This window comes from Dermochelys coriacea, chromosome 1 (assembly GCF_009764565.3).
Source record: "Dermochelys coriacea isolate rDerCor1 chromosome 1, rDerCor1.pri.v4, whole genome shotgun sequence".
NCBI lineage: Eukaryota > Metazoa > Chordata > Testudines > Dermochelyidae > Dermochelys > Dermochelys coriacea.
The window spans coordinates 15,906,705-15,925,355 of NC_050068.2; the positions used below are offsets into that span (position 1 = coordinate 15,906,705).

General features: G+C 44.5%; 1 protein-coding gene across 3 annotated transcripts in view; it reads right to left on the bottom strand.

Moving 5' to 3' along the window:
• The window catches only part of TENM4 (teneurin transmembrane protein 4), a 1,775,651-nt gene that overhangs the window by 38,693 nt on the left and 1,718,307 nt on the right, over positions 1–18,651 (bottom strand). For all 3 annotated transcript variants that reach the window (XM_043504093.1, XM_038368402.2, XM_043504094.1), the window contains 2 exons: positions 16,449–16,603; positions 12,310–13,187 (listed from right to left, as the gene is read on the bottom strand). In XM_043504093.1, coding sequence (XP_043360028.1) covers positions 12,310–13,187; positions 16,449–16,603 — 1,033 coding nt within the window. The remainder of the gene's footprint in view (positions 1–12,309; positions 13,188–16,448; positions 16,604–18,651) is intronic.

An 18,651-nucleotide genomic window follows, 5' to 3' on the forward strand; every position in this document is an offset into this window, starting at 1 on the left:
GCCCTCGGGCCCACTGAGGAGATACTACAGCGATGGGGTCATGGAAGCAGACAGGGAGAAGAAGGAGTAAGAATCCTGCCCTCCCCCACACGAAAAATAACCAATGATAAATGGGGCTTAAGCCATCCCACCCCTGCCCACTAAAGTACGACAGCAACTGGAGAATACAATGACAGAATGTCCCCCACCCTCAAAGATCCAAGAACAGGGAAAAGTGTCCCAGCAGCACTATCCACCAGAGCAGAAGCCTGAGAGAGGCCATGGAGTTGTTGCTAAGACCACGCCCATCACCATGGTATCTGAGCCCCTAACAATGACAGAACAAACTGCTCACCCCCAAATGCATCTTCCCCACTATTTCACACCAGCAGGCCCAAATTCACTTCTGTTCCATGGGACACCAAACATGAACAGGCCAAATTCGACCCTGAGGCAAGTGGCTCCCATTTCACTGAAGTCAGTTGGGTGGTGGCTGCTTACACCTAAGGGATGGAGTTGGCCCCTCATCTGTAAGGATGTGATTATTTTTAACCAACTTAAATATTCAGAATAAATGAAAGTGAGCAAAAGTGTTAACTGGCCCTCATCTCTACATTCTGGGCCTCAGCCGGAGTCAAGGTCTACGTAGGTTATGGTCTTCCCATCCCCTGGGTGGGAAGGAGAGTCTGGCCCACAGTCATGTCACACTCTCAGTCATGGAATTATTCACACTTGGAGAGCTGGGCACAATGTCCTGGTAATTAATTAGCTTGTTGTGAAAAGAGAGGGGAAAAGAGAATAAATTCAGGACAGTTTTTGTGAGTTTGGCATAGACCAGTTAAGCCTTTCCCAAGTGACTTTAGGACCACAGGATTTGGGTCTGCATTGTTTGTTTTTTTTAAAGCTGGAAGTCAAACAAAGTGCTCTGAATACAGAGTAACTTTCTTTGCTCATTAGTTGTTGTTTTGTCTGCGCCACAAAGGGAACTCAAGCATTTTGGTTGCTAAGTGTCACTTTACCTCCTGTAAGGATATATGTGAGTCTCCTACTTGAAAACATTATGTAACTTCATACATCAGCTGAGTCCCAGCAGATATCCTTATGCCACCTGCAGCAGCAGTGAACAAGGGACATTATTTAGTGTCTTTGTCCCATGGAGGAAGCACATCACTGGTCATTATCCCCAGTGGTGCGTTACATAACAGCATAAACGCTTTTTATACTGACACCAGTATTTACACATAGTGCCACCCTAAAAGTAGCAAGGAGCTCAGATCCAGTCCCCCCCGTTCCGCCACCCAAACTTCTGGGAACTTCTGTCTCTGAACCTGACAGTTCAGACCTGGAGCATCAACAACCTCAGGGCAAGGATGGTGCTAAAGAGTCAAGTCATATATAAAAATGTGAGATGTTGGTCTGATACAGCCCTGTTCTCTTCTCCTCTTACTATGGGGCTAGTCAGGAGTCACCTCACTGAAGTCTAAGGGGTTGTTACACCGGTGTAAAACTGTGTGAGTGAGAAGAGAATCTGGACCATAGATTAGAGACAGAGCATGTTCAATAAAGGTGGCTGCAATTTCACCCAAGTCCTAAGAGCACTATGATTGATTCTAAGTGAATGATATTCAGCCCCAAAAGGCCTTTACTCGCTGCCTCCCCCCGCCAGAGCCTTTCTCCACTTCCGGAGTCTTTCACTGCAGAGGGGAAAGGCTCCAGCACTACACTGCTAAATATAGCAGTGTAGACAAAGGAGGAGGCACTATATTTGGTGTATGCAATCTGGTCAAGCCAAGCCACAGTGTTCTTATCAACAATGTTCAAGGCACAAAGACCTCCTGGAAGCTGAGTCATTTTGCAGTCCTGAGCAATATATAGGAGGCACTGCATGGGCATGAAGAGAGCCATGTAGGGTATATATCCTCAGGTTCAGGTACGTGCCTTGTTGTACACACTACTATTTATACTTGTGCTAGCTGTGCATGCAGTGTCTGTACTGCACATGCCACTGTAAGTGTAGACCTACTCTAAGTCACCAGCTTTACACCGAGCTACCTCCAGCCCCTCAGACACCCATCAGCAATTCCAGACTCCCTCTACTCCCCCATCTATCCAGCACCCTTAGACACTTTGCAGCACTCAACCAACCACTAATCACAAGCACCATCCAGTTCCCACCCATCTGGACATCTCGGACACCTGCTAGCACTCACCCATTCATGTACACTAACAGGCCTCCAGACTCCCTCTCATCTCATCTAGCTCATTGACAGAAGACAAGTTCTATGCAGCTACACATCCTGGCCTTGCCGCTGCTTGGGGCAGGAGGATTTGGAAGTCTTGAAATAATTTACACATTCACAAAGTAGCTCAGACATATATATATATATATATATATATAGGGTGTGTGTGTGTGTGTGTGTGTGTGTGTGTTAATTTGCATATATGCAAATCTTAGATGTCAGGGCACCTTTAGCTTTATACAGGCTTATTATATTTACATCAGAATAAAAAAGCTAAACATAATTTAAATAAAATGTCACACATGCAGCTTAATAAAACACTGTAACTATGGTGTTGAATGTCACCCAACAGCTAAGAGAGGAATTTGGGGTTGAGAATTAGAGATAACTTCAAACATCTGCATTTTAAGTATTCTAAATGACTATTTCACCTCCATCCGATCTGCACTAGAAACCGATGTGGGTATGGTACTAGTTTACTCTGGGGGTGATAGCTCACCTATTCGCAGCTGTTAAAAGGTCACATCCGACAGAGGGGAATGTGAGAAGGTAGCGCAACTGCACTATTAACATTTTTATTATTATTTTTAATTAGTGGCAGACGAAGTGTAAAACATTCATGTCCAAACAAAAGCCTTTTAGCACTTGGATGGCAACACAAAAGAAGGCTCAATATAAACGTGAGTTATGACTGACATTCCCATTTGGACACAAAGTGCTTTTCTCATGGCACATTTCTTTTCCTCCTTTCTTATTATATATTTTGCTTATGACTGGAGCACTTTGCCCTTTTGTCTTGGATTAGAGTGTATGGTACATACAGGATGCTGTTTATTATACACCCTCACAACCCCATGGGTCCCTCTGACTTTAAGGCCTCTGTGTTTCTGAATAGATAATAAGTTTTAAGAAGTCGAAGTGAATGACATGGATGTTTCATCTCTTTTCACCTCCGCCTCCACAAAGTCATTTATATGACAGATTCCCAGCTCTGAGAGGAAGGCCAGGTGACTGGCTCTCATGTAGCTGCAGGTGTGTCCTGGTATTTGTAGTAAGATAAATCTCTAGTCAATTCATTTAAAAGCTAAGCTGCATAGACCTGTTTCCACAATCTCAGGATTTTGAGGTGGCACAGTTTTCATCACAACCTAAGGCTTTCGTGTTCTCCAAATGCTACAAACGCACCAGAATTAAGGAAATTCTGAAACATGGGAATGAGCACAGCAGCACTTAGAGCAATGAATTCATCACCTGATAACGCAGCTGCTGCCTCCTATTCAAACCAACTGCAAAGACTCGGCTTTTACAATTACAGTGACAATTATTAGGCCGGCAAAGGAAGCTGTTGCCATCCATCCCCAATTGGAAATTTCTTTAGCTAAGGTTCAATGCACAGAGTTAAAATGGTATTTGGTACTTACGAGACCTAATTGTTAAGCTTGTAAACATTCAGCGCTTTCATTTATCACATTACTGCTGTATAGAAGCGTGATCCCTGGGAATCAAAGCAGGGTCACAAGTACTGTCTATTCAGAAAGTCAACTTGTTCCAGGATTCCCGAGGGTTCCTCATCTTAGTTTTTTTACACTTCATCAGCCTTCTGCAACTAGCAGTCAAATAGGTTGGAAAAATACTTCATACTCATGTTACATTTAGTGCCAAAGGCTCTGAATGCACTTCACAAACTATATTTTGTGTGTGTTTATACACTCCACAAAGTCTAGCCTCTTCACAACCTTCCAAACAATATTTAACACAGTTTTCAATATATAAAAATCCTATTGAACTACCCATATATTTTACATATATGAAACTAACCCGCTCCTTAAAAACAGTCTGAACACAAAATCAATATATCCCACCCTATTATTGTTACATGCCAGCTCCCCAAATGGCCAACAGAAAAGAAGAGCCAAAATATATATATAAATTGAATGTTAAATCATGCAGGCTTCAAACAACAACAAACTTCAATGTACTTGAACTGTAGGCTCTCAATATCCTTATGACATTAACAACTCCCTATATTCAATCCTGAGGGAATTCTGCACCAAAAAAAATAAAAATTCTGCACACAATATTTTAAAATTCTGTAAATTTTATTTGTCAATGAGTAAATGTGGAGGCTCCAGCATGGCAGTGGGGAGCACAGGCCACTAGTTGCACAGAGGTGGGAGATCACCCTGTAGCCCACGCCCTAGGACAGGGACTCAGCAGTGAGACTGCACCTGACCCTGACACAGCGCAAGGGCCGGGCTTGCCCCAGAAACACCCCGGGACTCTGTCCCTTCATGCCAGGCTAGGGTTGCCAACTTTCTAATTGCACAAAACTGAACACGCTTGCCCCCCCACACTTCCTCGCGGCTTTGCCCCTGTCCTGCCCCTTTCCTGAGGCCCTGCTCCCCACTCACTCCAGCTCCCCTTCCTCGGTTGCTCAGTCTCCTCCACCCTCACTCGCTCATTTTCACTGGGCTGGGGCAGGGGGTTGGGGTGTGGACAGGGATACCAGCTCTTGGCTGGGTGTGGGGCCAAAAATGAGGGGTTTGAGGTGTGGGAGGAGGCTCTGGGGTGGGGCAGAGGGTTGGGGTGGGGAGGTGAGGACTTCAGCTGGAGGTGCGGGCTCTGGGGTGGGGCCAGGGATGAGGGGTTTGGGGTCCATAAGGGGGATCTGGGCTGGGTCTGAGAGATTTGAGGTGTGGGAGGGGGTTCCGAGCTCGGGGAGGGGGTTGGGGTACGGGAGGAGATGAGGGTCACGGGCTCTGGGCGGTGCTTACCTTGGATTGTTCCCTAGCTCCTAGGTGCAGAGGCAGCCAGGCGGCTCTGAGAGCTGCCATGTGCCACCCCCGCAGCTCTCATTGGTTGCAGTTCCCAGCCAATGGGATCTGCGGAGCCGGCACTCGGGGTCGGGGCAGCCTCCCTGGCCGGGCCTCTGCCTAGGAGCCAAGGGACATTTTGTCGCCGCTTCCAGGGAGCCTCACAGAGCCAGATAGAGGGAGCCTGCCTTAGACCAGACTTATAATGGCCCGGTCAGCAGTGATGACCGGAGCTGCCAGGGTCCCTTTTCGATGGGGGGAAGGGTCTGGATGCATGGGGGTTGGGTGGATGGGGGAGCAAATCCTTTCCCCCGCAGTTGAGGAGCAATGGGGTGGGAGTGCAGAGCTTCCTGCATACGGGGTAGATTTCTGGGGATGGGTCTGTCCCAGTCCTAGCCTCAGCTGCTCCTTGCAGGGGAAAAGGAAGTCCTGTCCTCCCCACCCCCAGCCCAGCCGGGACTAGCAACTGAGCCAGTCAGTGCAGGGACCACTGGCTGGGGTGTCCCCAGCCCTGCCCCCCAGTAGAGATTTACTTCTCCGTTGGCTGCTCTGGGCACCTGAAATGACATGCTCACACTGTTGGGGAGAATCAAGTGACCGCTTTTGTGACTTCCCTTTGCTTCCCCATCAGAAAGTCATTTTTTGCAGGAAAGCAAAGAAATCTGTGGGGACATAAATTCTGCACGTGCAGAGTGGTGTAGAATTCCACAGGAATATACATTTTAGTATCAGGTTCCCAGAATTGCCATCCCTGTGGCACAGAACATGTCCACAGAACTTATTCTGGCGCACAGGAGAAGTGTTATTTATCTCTACAACTACCAGCATTTTACTATAACTTCTTTAAAGGAACAAGGGTGAGAGTCTAATTAATTATCTTATAATTAATGTAGAAATGACTGCCAAGGGGAAGAGCACAGAAGGGATATTGCAGGGGGAGAAGGGACAAGAGTGGCTTGAATTCTCCATATTCTAGGTTGCTGCAGAAGCAGCAATAGCCCCTGGCTGAGGCAGCTCTAATTTAGGGCTTCCCAGAATCCCTGTAATACTTAGTGTAATGGGCGGGTATATTCTCTCTTGCCCAATGGTTATAGTTATGTGTTAAATAGATGCTGCTTTCCAGTCAAGAGGTGGTTGCATGTCAGTGGCTGGTGAAACCATTCATCTCCAACTGTACACTCAGAAAAGAATATGCTTGTCATTTATATAGATACAAAAAGACACAGTAAATTGGTAATGTTTGTATGGCACCTGGGGATCAAAGGCAAGGGTTAGATTGAACCAGTACTCAGAGTGGTACACTCTATTTCCTCTCTGGAGGACCCCAAACTTCAGAATTTGAAAAAGGTCTCTAGTGTTTAGCTAATGTTCTCCACATGACCTGCACCAGCAATGTCTGACTGAAGCACACCCAAACAACACCACTATTTTGAGAAGGTGACCTCCCCTATACAGCACAGAGAGATTTTAACTCTGAAGCTTAATAATGTTGATTTAAACTTAAACATTGTTAACTATTTCACTGCTGAAAACTGTAAGAAAAACATTGGACTATCCAGGAATTGTGGTCAAAGGTGGAGCAGAATACCATTGTTTAAATTTCCATGGTGACCATTATGAAAGATTTCAGGGAAATGTGTATTGTTATACTTCACAAAACAATATAGTTAGTTTATCATTATTGGCTCCACATGCAATTCAAAACTAGACACACAATTATACACATCACAAAACCCAACATTAAACAAATAAGGAAATTGCGAGCGAAGGTTAACAGAAAGCAATTATAACTCCAACCTTGGCTCCAAACTCACTCACATTGATATATGGAAGCGTTTCCACTTTCCAACATGCAAACAACCTTAACTCTGCCCCTGTGAATGGAAAAATACCTACCCACAAATATAAAGTTACTGTTGTTATTACTGGATTGTGGTCTTTGCTAATTCACAGAGGGTGAAATTCACTCGTGGGCAGAGGGCAAGCACACGGCCTTGTTGTGCATTTCATCCAACATGCTCCTGTAAGCTGCTCTTTAGAGCACGTGTGAGGCTTGGCAACTTTTAGTCCTTTATGAGACATCACCCCCATACAACGTAAAGGCCAAAAACTCAGCCGATATAAATGGGCATAGTTCCATTAACTTCAATCTGAAGATCTGCTTCAAGAAAACTTTTCCCTCTGTCTGTGAATCACCTCTTGTAGGTGAGCAGCACAAACGGGTTTGGGGTTTCTGGGCATTTGATCCCAAGTATTAATTGCAGTGATGTGTAAACACCTATGTTTGCATCTGAGGAAGTGACCTTGAAAACTAATTAAGCAGACAGAAGACTTGAACTAAAAAGCCTTATATTGGCTAAATAATGCATGAAAGGGTTGACTTAGGCTCTGGGGGAAATTAAATTATTTAGCATACAGTGATACCATCACAATGAGCTAATCAAGATAATTACTACAGTCCTTACTTTTCAAAAAAAAAAAAATTAACAAGGCCCTGGTTTCTGAAAAAAACGACTAATAAGCTGCGTCAAGATGGTAGCAATTCTTTCAGGTCAAGCTAAAGAAAACACAACAAACTATACAGCATCCCTTCTCCCTGGCTTGAGGAGATGGATGGCGAGAGATTTTTAGCTTGATGCAGTTCCCAGACTCGCTTCCTTTCCCATCAATTATTACTGATGAAGGTTCAGCGTGAAGGTGAGTATTTAATGCGGTTGCTGGGCAGAGTAACAGTGAACTTCAGAGGGGCATAGACCTTTTTGCTGCTCCAGAGTGAGCTTCTCTCTCCAAAAAGAGAAGGGTGAAATAAAAGGCTAACCTCCTGCTATGTCCCATCCCAATGCTAAACCCAGCACCAGGCTTGCTGCATGGGGGCTTCCCTGTGGGAAGGGGGGAAGGAATAGCTTACTTACAAGGGTTCTGGAGTGGCTCTGCAGTTCCCCAGTACAGTAGTCTGCACCGCTCCTGTCCCCTTGCTGCGTGGGGAGGAACAGCCAGTCATTCTGTGCTGCAGATATCCCCCTCCCCAATCTGAGTTGGGATAGGCTGGGAGCTGGATTCCATCGTGTGCTCCAGACCGACCTCCAATGCTAGATCCGCACATCCTGCCTCCTCCTCTACACACTACAGCTGCACCAACTCAGCTGTGTCTTGGGCACTTTGTGGCATAAGGGCCATGATTTGCCCCAGTATTAGCAACAGTACAGGGAGAAAATGACTTGCAAACAAATGCATGGTGAATGGCTGAAAGTGTCCAATAGAGCCATACCCTCTCTCACCATTCATCTTTGCACATGAGTCAAAGGTAAGATGTGATCCTCCTGGCTGTCCCCAGGTTCTGACACATTCAAACTTCCCCCTGAAGCAGCACCATGTATCCACACTGGCACCTATCCACTGTTCCGTTCCACCTTCACTCAAGTATGCAGTACTGCACCTTTTCTCTTTTCTTATAGGGTGATCATTTAATGTCATCCTGTGCCAACATTTGCTGATGGGAATAAAGGTAAAGCCTAGAAACAGGAAATGTCAACTGGGGCCCCTGGTGTGTTACGTAACTTGCAGTTAAATTACTTTCAACTTCTAGGGTGTTTTATATCTGAGGATCTCAAAGCACTTTCCAATCATTAATGAACGTGGGATTTGTCTAAACTAGAGAAACATGTCCTGATATAAGCACAGTGATGTACATAGACTCTGGTGCACCTTAGTCTGGCAATTCAGTAGCTGAGTCGGGAACACGGATCAATCCTGATTTCCATTCCTCTGTGCCAACCTCTAGCCAGCCCTGATTTTCATTTAGCTACAAAAGGTTAAAAACTATCATGTGACTCCACTGAAATGACCAGAGGTACACTAGAGACGCATCTGGCTCAGAATAAGTTTCACAAATTCACCATTGAGTTGTGTAGCAAGAAATAACTGAGGACTGTCAGGAATATACCAACACAGTAGCTTGCCTTTTTTCCCCTCTTACTTAAAAATTTGCTCTTGTATTTATGTCTATGACCAAAACTATAGAGGAAGTGGAGATAAATGTGATTGCTAATGATCCTAACATTTAGTTTGCTTCATTTTCCATGGTTAGCTCTGTTGTCAAGTGCAGGGCCTCTGAGGGTTTGACTAGGGTGACCAGATGTTCCTATTTTATAGAGACAGTCCCGATATTTGGGCCTTTTTCTTCTATAGGCACCTATTACCCCCCACTAGGGTGACCAGATGACAAGAACAAAATATCAGGACAAATGGGGGGGGCAGCCACAGGCTCACCCCCCGACCAGGGCCGGCTCTAGGGTTTTTGCCACCCCAAGCCAAAAAAAAAAAAAAAGCCAGAGTGTCACAGAAGCAAAATACTGGGACAAATGGCGTCCTAACCGTACATTGATCAGGACACAGGACAAAAAACTAAATATCGGGACAGTCCCGATTTTATCGGGATGTCTGGTCACCCTACCTCCCACCCCATCCCGATTTTTCACATTTGTTGTCTGGTCACCCTAGGTTTGTCTCCATTGCCGCTGGAGAGAGGCTTGTGCTAGAGGGGCTTGAGCGAGCACACTAAAAAGAGCAGTGTGGACACTGCAGCTCGGGCTGGAGCTTGGGCTCTCCATACCTGACCCCTTAGGCTAGACATAAGTGTTGATGTCTGTGGAGAGAGGAAAGAGCATCTCGATTTAGCATAACATTACAACGCTGTAGTGGGCTTCCACTCCTAGAGAAAAAGGAGAACTAGTTAAGCTAACCCGCTCCCCAGACAGCAACACTGGTATGAGAGGTGGAGAGATAGGAATCGTCATTTACTGAGGAATATTGCTATGTATGATACAGAACCTAACTAACTTATTACCCATCAGCTGATTTAGCAGAGGCTTTACATCAGCCCCTTTCAAGGCAGGACAAGCAATACCAGGAGGCTGTGTGGCTTAGAGCTCAGGATGCAGGACACCTGGGTTCTATTCCTGGCCCCACTGCTGGCCTGCTGGGTAACCTTGGCAAGCCACTGCCACTCTGTGTCTCAGTTTCCCCATTTTTAAAAGGGAGATAGTGATACTTACTTTCCTTTGAGATCCACTGATGAAAAGTGCTATATAAGATTTTGGTATTATTACTTAATATTAAGCAAAAAAACCCATCACCCTGTAACCTGAGTCTGGAGCATGTTAATATGAAAAGGGCCTGGGTCTAACTCAGCTAGAGACAACAGAGATACAACTGGGGTAAATCAGGGTCAAAGAAGTTTAAAAGCTTCAGTGAAGCCCACGCTAATCGGGCCGATGTTTATTCTTGGTTCTTTCTCTCTCTAAATCTCTGTTTCAGGCTTATCCTGCATATACATTCAATTCTACTCAGGTTTTTATATTGAGCCATTATTATGGTACCTGGGTACCTCCACCTGACCATTTAAAAATGTGGGGAAATGGACTAATAAGCAGGTGCATCAGAGGGAACACTGTTCTTTCTCTACGGGGACACTGCTTACATGGTGATGGAATACCAAGAGTGATCACAAAGGGGTAGGAATAAACAGAGGGAAATGTAGACTGCGTAGCAGAAAAAAATTCCCAAGTGCAAGGTGCATGTATGAGACAGCCTTTGCCAAGTCACCAACCTTTCTCCCATTACCTGCTAGAGATGCACTATCTAAACTAAACCAAACACCCTCCCCAAATCGTCCCTGCCTCGGGCTGTCTTCTCTTGTCTGTGAGTCCTTCGGGTCAGGGAGTGTCCTATACAACACTGAGCACATGGCTGGCATTTAACAAAGCATATCAATAACAAAAATAGCGACATTATAATCTAATGACTGTGGAATTGTCTTCTTAGAGAAGTGGTTTCAGTCCTACATCCTGAGCCATTTAAAACTAGATTAGACAAAACACTGGAGCACATATAGTAGGAGCTCTGGCAGGGGAGTGAACAGGAGACTGTCAGATTCCTTTGCCCACTTGGAAAATATTCAAATAAGCATATTAATTAATACCATGCTGTCCCGTAACCATCCGCAAAGTAATTCATTATTGTCCTTCAGATCCCGCCTTAAAACTCTCCTTTGCCACGAAGCCTACAAAATCTTAACAGTCAGACTGCTGGTGTGCTGAGATCACCACCTATCATCCTGACCAATATTGTCTCACTGTGCTCCCTGTCTGTCCCCATCTGTTGTCTCTTGTCTTTGTCAGCTCTTTGGGACATGGAGTTTATTTTTGTTCTGTGTTTGTACAGCACCTAGCACATGGGGTCCTGGTCCATGACTAGGTATCACTGGGTGTTATAGACCCATGCTGGCCTGACAACCAAGGAGTTAATGCAGCAACTGTCAGCCAGCACTGATTGGCAGCCTCACAACAGCTAGGAGAAAAAGAGCTGAGAAGTAGAGAGGAGTGGGGCCTTGCAGAGGAGCAAACAGGCTGGAGATGTAAAGTCCTGCCAGCAAGCTGGTGAGAAGCTGCCCAGAGACAACACCCCAGAGAAGGGACGACCAGATCTACAGGCTAGAGAAGCCTACAGAACCCAGGGAGGTAGGAAGGAGCTCAGGGCACAGTAGGAGGAGTTGTTGAGTATTGATTCTGCCTGTCTGGTTTAAGGACCCTGAGCTGGAACCCAATGGAGTGGGTGGGCCATAGCTCCCTACAGACCCCTTAATACAGACTTAAGAACCAAAGGAGTTTCCAGATCCGCTGATGACCAGAACAAATTGACCCCACCAAGTACAAGGGAAAACCTGCACATCCCAGCTGGACTGAAACTAACACCCTCCATAGTCCAGAACAGGAGTAGTATAGACACTCAGCCAAGAGGGGCTGACTGACTGCCCCGCCAGCCTGAGCTGACTCTGTGCAACGGCTCCATCTGACCAAAGGGGGCATTGATGCATTAACACACCAGTTCCCACTAGGGCTCCTAGGAGTGATGTTGGATGATGATAATAAAATACCTTTTCCAAACCCCAGATTGACATTTGCAAAGGTCAGTAAGATTTTCCAATATGCATCTTACCTTTCCAGTTCCAACTAAAATTAACGGGAACTAGGCATCCACATCCCTTAAGTAGCTTTGAAAATCTCAGCCTAAATCTATAGGTAAAATTCACTCAGTGCAGAGAGCTCAGTCCACACCATATACCCCTTAAATCCTATATCAAGGGCTTACGTGGGACCTGATGCTTTGCACTTGGGCCATTCTACACTGGGGTGAATTTCATCCAGTGAATTTTATTCCATTAACATTACATGGAATACAAAATGGTGCCAATGGCATATTATCCCAGCAGCACTTACTCATAAAATGTTGTCCATCCGTTTTCATTGGTCTTGGTGGCAAGAAGACCAGAGTTGCCATGGTACGTCATCATACCCACTTCATGCCCTTGTGCTGTCACGCTCTTGAGGGCGCTGTTGGTGCCAATTGTCACCCAGTAGACCTGGCCGTCTGGCACTACCAGCCAGAGTGGCATCCCAGTGGAATCTCTCCGGACATTGACTAAGTTACCATTGTTATCAGTGATCAAGGTTATGTCTCCATCTCCAGTGTATGTAAAATTGTAAAGGTAATCTCCGGTGGGTAGGCTCTGGGTATAAAGGTGTTTACCGCTGGTGTCAAACAAGTAGAGTTCCTGGTCTATAGGAGAGGACAACTCATATAAGTTCTGTGTGTTGAGGTATGGCTTGTTTTTCCGAATAAAGCGGATTCGGATGTTTCCAAGGTCAGCAACATACAACTCCCCATCTGCGCACACGGCTAGGGAGGAAGGGGCATTTAGCTTGGCATCTTTTGCGTAGCCATCATCCCCAGAGAAGCAGTCACAGTTGGCATCATTCTTGCAGTCACAGCTGCTTGGTGCACCAGCAACAAGTGAGATTTCCCCACTGGTGGTGACCTGCCTGATGCGGTTGATCTTCTTCTCGTCGGTCTCAGAGATATACAGGACCCCATTATGGGAGATGGCCAAAGCCGTGGCAGATTCCAAAGTTGCATGTATTGCCACTTTGCTGAGGAGGAAGTGATCAATGCCTGGGACCTGGCAGTGCATAGGCCTTCCGGCCACAATGCGTACTTGGTGATTTTCAGAGATCTGCAACACAACGTTATTGTCGAGAACATACAGGGAATTATCCATTGGGTTGACTGCCAGATCTGTGGGCCACTCTAGACGAACCTAACAATGGAACAACACAAATAAACTGTTAAAAAGTCTATTTTTTCTATTTGCTTCCCAAAATCAGCCTTATCAATCAAATCTCTAAACGCTTCCACCCATCCATCCAATATCTAGGTGCATAGTATGTTTGGTATGTGAAATGATTAAAAAGAGAAATAAGAGAAAGGACTAAATATTTATTTGTATTGTGGGAGCACATCAAGGCCCCCAAGCCCCATTGTGCGAGGTGTGGTACAATCAGATAACCAAAAGACGGCCCCTGCTCTAAAGAGATTACAACCTAAGTGTTCCAGAAGAGGTGCCTAAATTACATGTGCAATCTACACAGGCTTGCAGACAACATGGGTAGCTGTTTGTGCTACTAAACCTGCCGTGTTGTAACTGCATATTTTGTGTATGCAAGCTATGAACATCTTTTTGAAAACTTAGTATAGGGCCTTGGGATCCAGGCATTGGTTCTGCAACCATGGATAAATATGAATTTTCAGTTTATTTATTTCACTGCATGAAATCAATTGCTTGCTTCACAGTGTTTTTTTGTGGTGTTAAGCATTATGTTAAGTTTAAGTAATAATAATACTTTTCACTTGTATGCCCCTCCTTTGTCCCAAAGTGATTTACTAACATTACAATCCTGTAAAGAGAAGTATTCTTATAACCCATTTTGTAGATGGGTAAACTGAGGCAGAGAGTGGTTAACGCCACAGTGAGTCAGGAGTAGAGGTGGGAGTCTGGGATCCCAATTTCCTGCTCTAACTATGGAACATATTGCCTCTCAATTGAGGATACTGTTTGATTTGCTAAGAATAATGCCAAACCTAAGAGAATTTTACCTCTACATGGGTAACATGTAGCTCTAACATGAAAATTTCAATATAATTTGGCTTCCTTTTATGTTCCAAGCCATTTCAGTGTTAATAAAAGCCATAGAAATACACTTTGAGATAATTTTATTTTGTTTCACATACAAAGAAGTGGTTCGACATTGAGCTGAAGGGAGCCAAATAATTTTAAGAGAGTCTCACACAGCATGTGTGATTCTACAGTGAGAGGAATGGAGAGCAGGTCTGTCTGGAGGATGTTCTTGGTCACCTTAGAATTTCTCCAGGCCAGGCTTTTAAACACTTTTTGGCAAACCGTTCTTAAAAGATCTCTCATGGTTATAGTCCTAGTTGCAGGGAAAGTTTCTAGGGTCCAGTTCCCTGATTCCCCAGGCTGCAGCAGCACAAGCCTTGGCCCTGGTGTAAGTTTGAGTAACCCGTTAGGTTTGCTACAACATATGACAGCTGATTGTAGTCCCGAAGGAACCGTATGCCAATTTAGAATTTGCAAAGTGGAGATGCTCATCCCCTCCCCGCTCCTGTTATGCCACATCCTTCCCCTGACATACCCCGTACATGGAGGTAATGTTGCGCTGTATTGACTCTGCAATGACACATATCATGGCACAGACATTGCAGTTCAATGTTAGAGTGCCACTCTGTCTCTCTGATACATCTCTTTCTGCCACCTTATCCCTGGATGCTGTTTCTCCTTGTCCCCACCTTCTCTAGCTCTTTGGAAGGATGTGAAGGGTAGCCTGAGGTAGCCTGAAGCCCAGAGAATTCACTCTCATTGCTGCCTTTGTATGAGATCAAGCAGAGTTAGAGAAGCTCCTGTCAGATCCACAGACAACACAAGAGCCCCACATGGCTCTCGAGCCACTGGCCAAGTGTCACTGCTAGAGAGCATCGACCATATGGTCTGGTTTTGATCCTTCAATCATGTTCAACCTCTTCCTACACTTATTTATTAAAGAGTGCCAGTTACAACACAGGTTGATCTTGTGACTTCTAACACCCTAGCTTGTGAGGCATGAGTCTCAGTGCTAGACACAGTAAGCTGAGAGCTGTCTAGTCTCCCTCTGCTACATTCTCAAAAATCCCCATCTTTTCTTGGCTCCTGACCTACTTTAACCCTTCCTGGGGTACAACATTATAGCCTGTGGTTTTCCCTTCAATAATGCATGTCTCCATACATTCCCATAGTCTTTAGAGCATTGCTCCACTGCAGCCTTGAGTTAGCATCAAGAGCAGAGTTTACTCTGAATTGACGAGGGAATTTTCAGTTCCTTAAAATGCACTTCTTGTCAATGTTGGCAGCTAAATATTGCATGCCCTCTGGTCTCACAGTGCCTCAGGGGCCTGACAGCTGAGACTTTTCTAGTCACAATAATTGATGAAAAGATAGTTCCCCAAGTTGAGTTTTTTTTAAAACTTGTCTGTTGTATCTGTCTGTCTCAGAACTATCTGAGAACAGCTCCTTTCACTTTAAAGAATGGGGAGACAGGGGATGCATGTGGCATATTTTGAACCCATCTCAGAACTGTTTAAAGAGGACATTATTATATAAAAGCTATAAGCAAGCTGAAAATATATTTTTAGAAAGCCTGGTCCACAATAAACTTCTTCTGGCTGGCACTAAGATCCTGGTAAAGAAAGGAATATGCTTGTGAGATGGGGGTCATTATGCTGCAAGATGGCCTTTAACCATCAAAATTTACCTCTATATGAGGCATGACAGCTTTTAAACTTGTAATTTTAGCCTTTTCATGAATTGCGGACAGTGGGAACCTGCTACAAAGAAGCAAGAGTAATCTTTTCAAATTAGGGGGGAAAACATGAAGAATGGATTCCACATGGGAGCATGAAAATTATGTAGGTAGTTACAAAAGGGAAACCCCATTGATATCAATTGTGGCTGAATAACAGTACTTAGACCACCAGCTAGGATTTGTATTTTTGCAGAATGGAGTAACATTCTTCTGGCCATCTAATAATAAATGGCAAAAAAGGTTTTAAATGACTGTACATCCAAACTGGCACTATTTGATGGGATGGGCAGCACCCCAGAAAATTGAGTCCTGGCCAGTAACAGGTTTGCCTACTGTCCCAGCCACAAATAAAGAAACAATCAAATACAGAACTTTTGTTTTTTTTTGCCTTTAATAAGCAGAACTTAAAAGCCCAGGATGATGGTAGCTGCAACCAATTTGCAGTTTGATGCAATTCAATGTTTTCCAGCTGATGTTAATTTTGGCACCACAGCATCCAATCACTATTTCCCAGATGTTAATTTGATTCAGTCCTAAAACTGTGCTGTGCCAATTTATCTAGTGACAAAAAAGCAAGCCCGCACCTAGTCGTTATAGGAGAGCGAATCTTAAACATCACAGAGTAAAACTGGCCTGATCTTTTGATTTGATACAAGTTTTGGTACCTGAGAAATGTCCATAGTGGAGTCACAGCTGAGAGGCCTGGCAGATGTCAAGTCATTGGAGCCCAGCATGGTTGAGATAATCCCATTCTGGTCAATACGTCTAATCATGGTCCCATCTACAAAGTAAATCAACCCAAACTTGTCCACAGTGATGCCTAGGAAGGAGAAGAGCAGGGAAATCACAAATGAAAGGTCACCAGAGGATAACAAAATACTTTGCTGAGGCAACAAATGTTTTTTAGCATGGCTCAACATATGCCTCTTTATAAATGATGATGTCTAAGGGCTTGTGTCAATTGCCACTGGAGTGAAAGGGCATCAGTTCAGGGCTTAGGTGAATGAGGACATTGGGAGAAATTTATTTAATGGATTAAAAGTTAATTATACTTGATTTGGCCAACCAGTGGGCCAATGAAACCTGGCACTGCTCCACTGAAGTCAGTAGCAATTAACCGCAGCAGAGAACTAGGTCCTACAATTTTGTTTAGGAATCACTGTCCATTCTTTTAACGTAGTACAGGATTTTCAATGAATTGCTGAAAGAAAAAGATTTCCAAGTGATTCTGCATCCTAGCTGAGAAACACTGTATATTGCTTGTCGAATCAGTGCCAAATTGTTTAAATGAAAAGATGATACTAGGGTGCTTATCAGAGAATTTGTGTATGAGAAATGCTGGAAAAGATCGGCCAGGTCCATCCAAGTCCCATCTGCTGGAAGGAGGAGAGCTTTTCCATATATTAATCCCATAGCATTTTAACTAACCTGTTTCTGAACCCATGTAGGCTACTTATTGCACTGTCTCATTCCCCTTTCTCATAAGAGACATTCTAAATTCTGATTTGAACTTTTCCATCTTTAGCTTCAGACCACTGTTCCATGTTTCACCACCCTCAGGCCCCTTCTTGCATCACTTCTCAAGCACTTGCCATGTTTACACAACCTCCCTTAATTCTCTTTTTCCCAGGCTATCTGTACTCTGCATTTCTAAAGCCCCTGTCACAAGAGGCTCTCACAAGGCTTTATACTTACAAATTAGACCTCACAGTACCCTTATGAGCCAGGCATGATCATCTTCATTTTGCAGATGGGAAAAATGAGAAAGTGATTCTCACAAGGTCACACAGTGAATCACTGGTAAAGCCAGGAACAGAAATCAAGGACCCCATTCACTTCTCTTTCATATTGGTATAAATCAGGAGTAGAAGTTAATGGAATTCTCAATCTTAGTGTTTTATACAGCTGCCTATCACTGTAATACCTGAGCCCTTTCAATATAACATGAATGGCAATATTGAAAGTCCACAGTGGACTTCTTGGAGTCTCTGGCAGGTCTCCCTTTTCAGGTTAAAATTCTGCTTGGGGAAGGATTTTTCCATCTTTTAGATTCTATTAATTTCGTATTTTGGGTTTGGGTTTCTTTGGATAGGAGAAGGTAAGAATGACAGGAGTGTCATTCTACTGCTCAAAAGGCCTTTTTTGAAGAGAAAGGTTTTGCAGTATTTCCTAAAGACAGTCAGACTCTCGGCTCCCCTGATCTCCTCTGGGAGTATGGTTCATAACCAGATCCCCTGCTGAGAACACTATATCCTCAGCTTCCACATGCTTTGTCCCAGGCTTTGTGATGTGCACTGCCCCAGAGTATACTTTGACATTCAGTCTTTGATGTAGCTACGGCTTGAGCCATTAATTGCTTTGAAGATTAGGACCAAACCCTTAAACTGAAATCAGAAGCTGACTGGGCCTGACATTTGTGCATGGACCTGATGAGCTCATGGTGACCTAAACCATGGAGAAGGCATGCAGCCACATCTCGTACCAGCTAAAGGCTGGGCATCTTCTTCACATTTAACTTCAGATACAGTGAATTACAGTAATCCAGTCTGGAGGACATGAATGCATAGATCACTGTGTCCAGGTCCTCATCTGTACGTATGGGACAAAGATTCATAGCGAGCTGGAGGTGATGCTGATGCTACCTGGTTATACAAGCTTAGCGAGGAGTAAAACAGGACACTGAGGCTTCTCAGTACTTTGATGAAGAGGATTGTACACCTTTCATGAAAGGTGGAGACAACATCTTGGCCAGTTTTTTGAAGTGTGTCCCCTTTCTGACTACCATCACTTTGGTCTTGCTTGGGTTCAGCTTGAGCCAGCCATTTTTTTATCCAGGAGTTAATTTCTTGGCCGCATTCTGATGTTTTA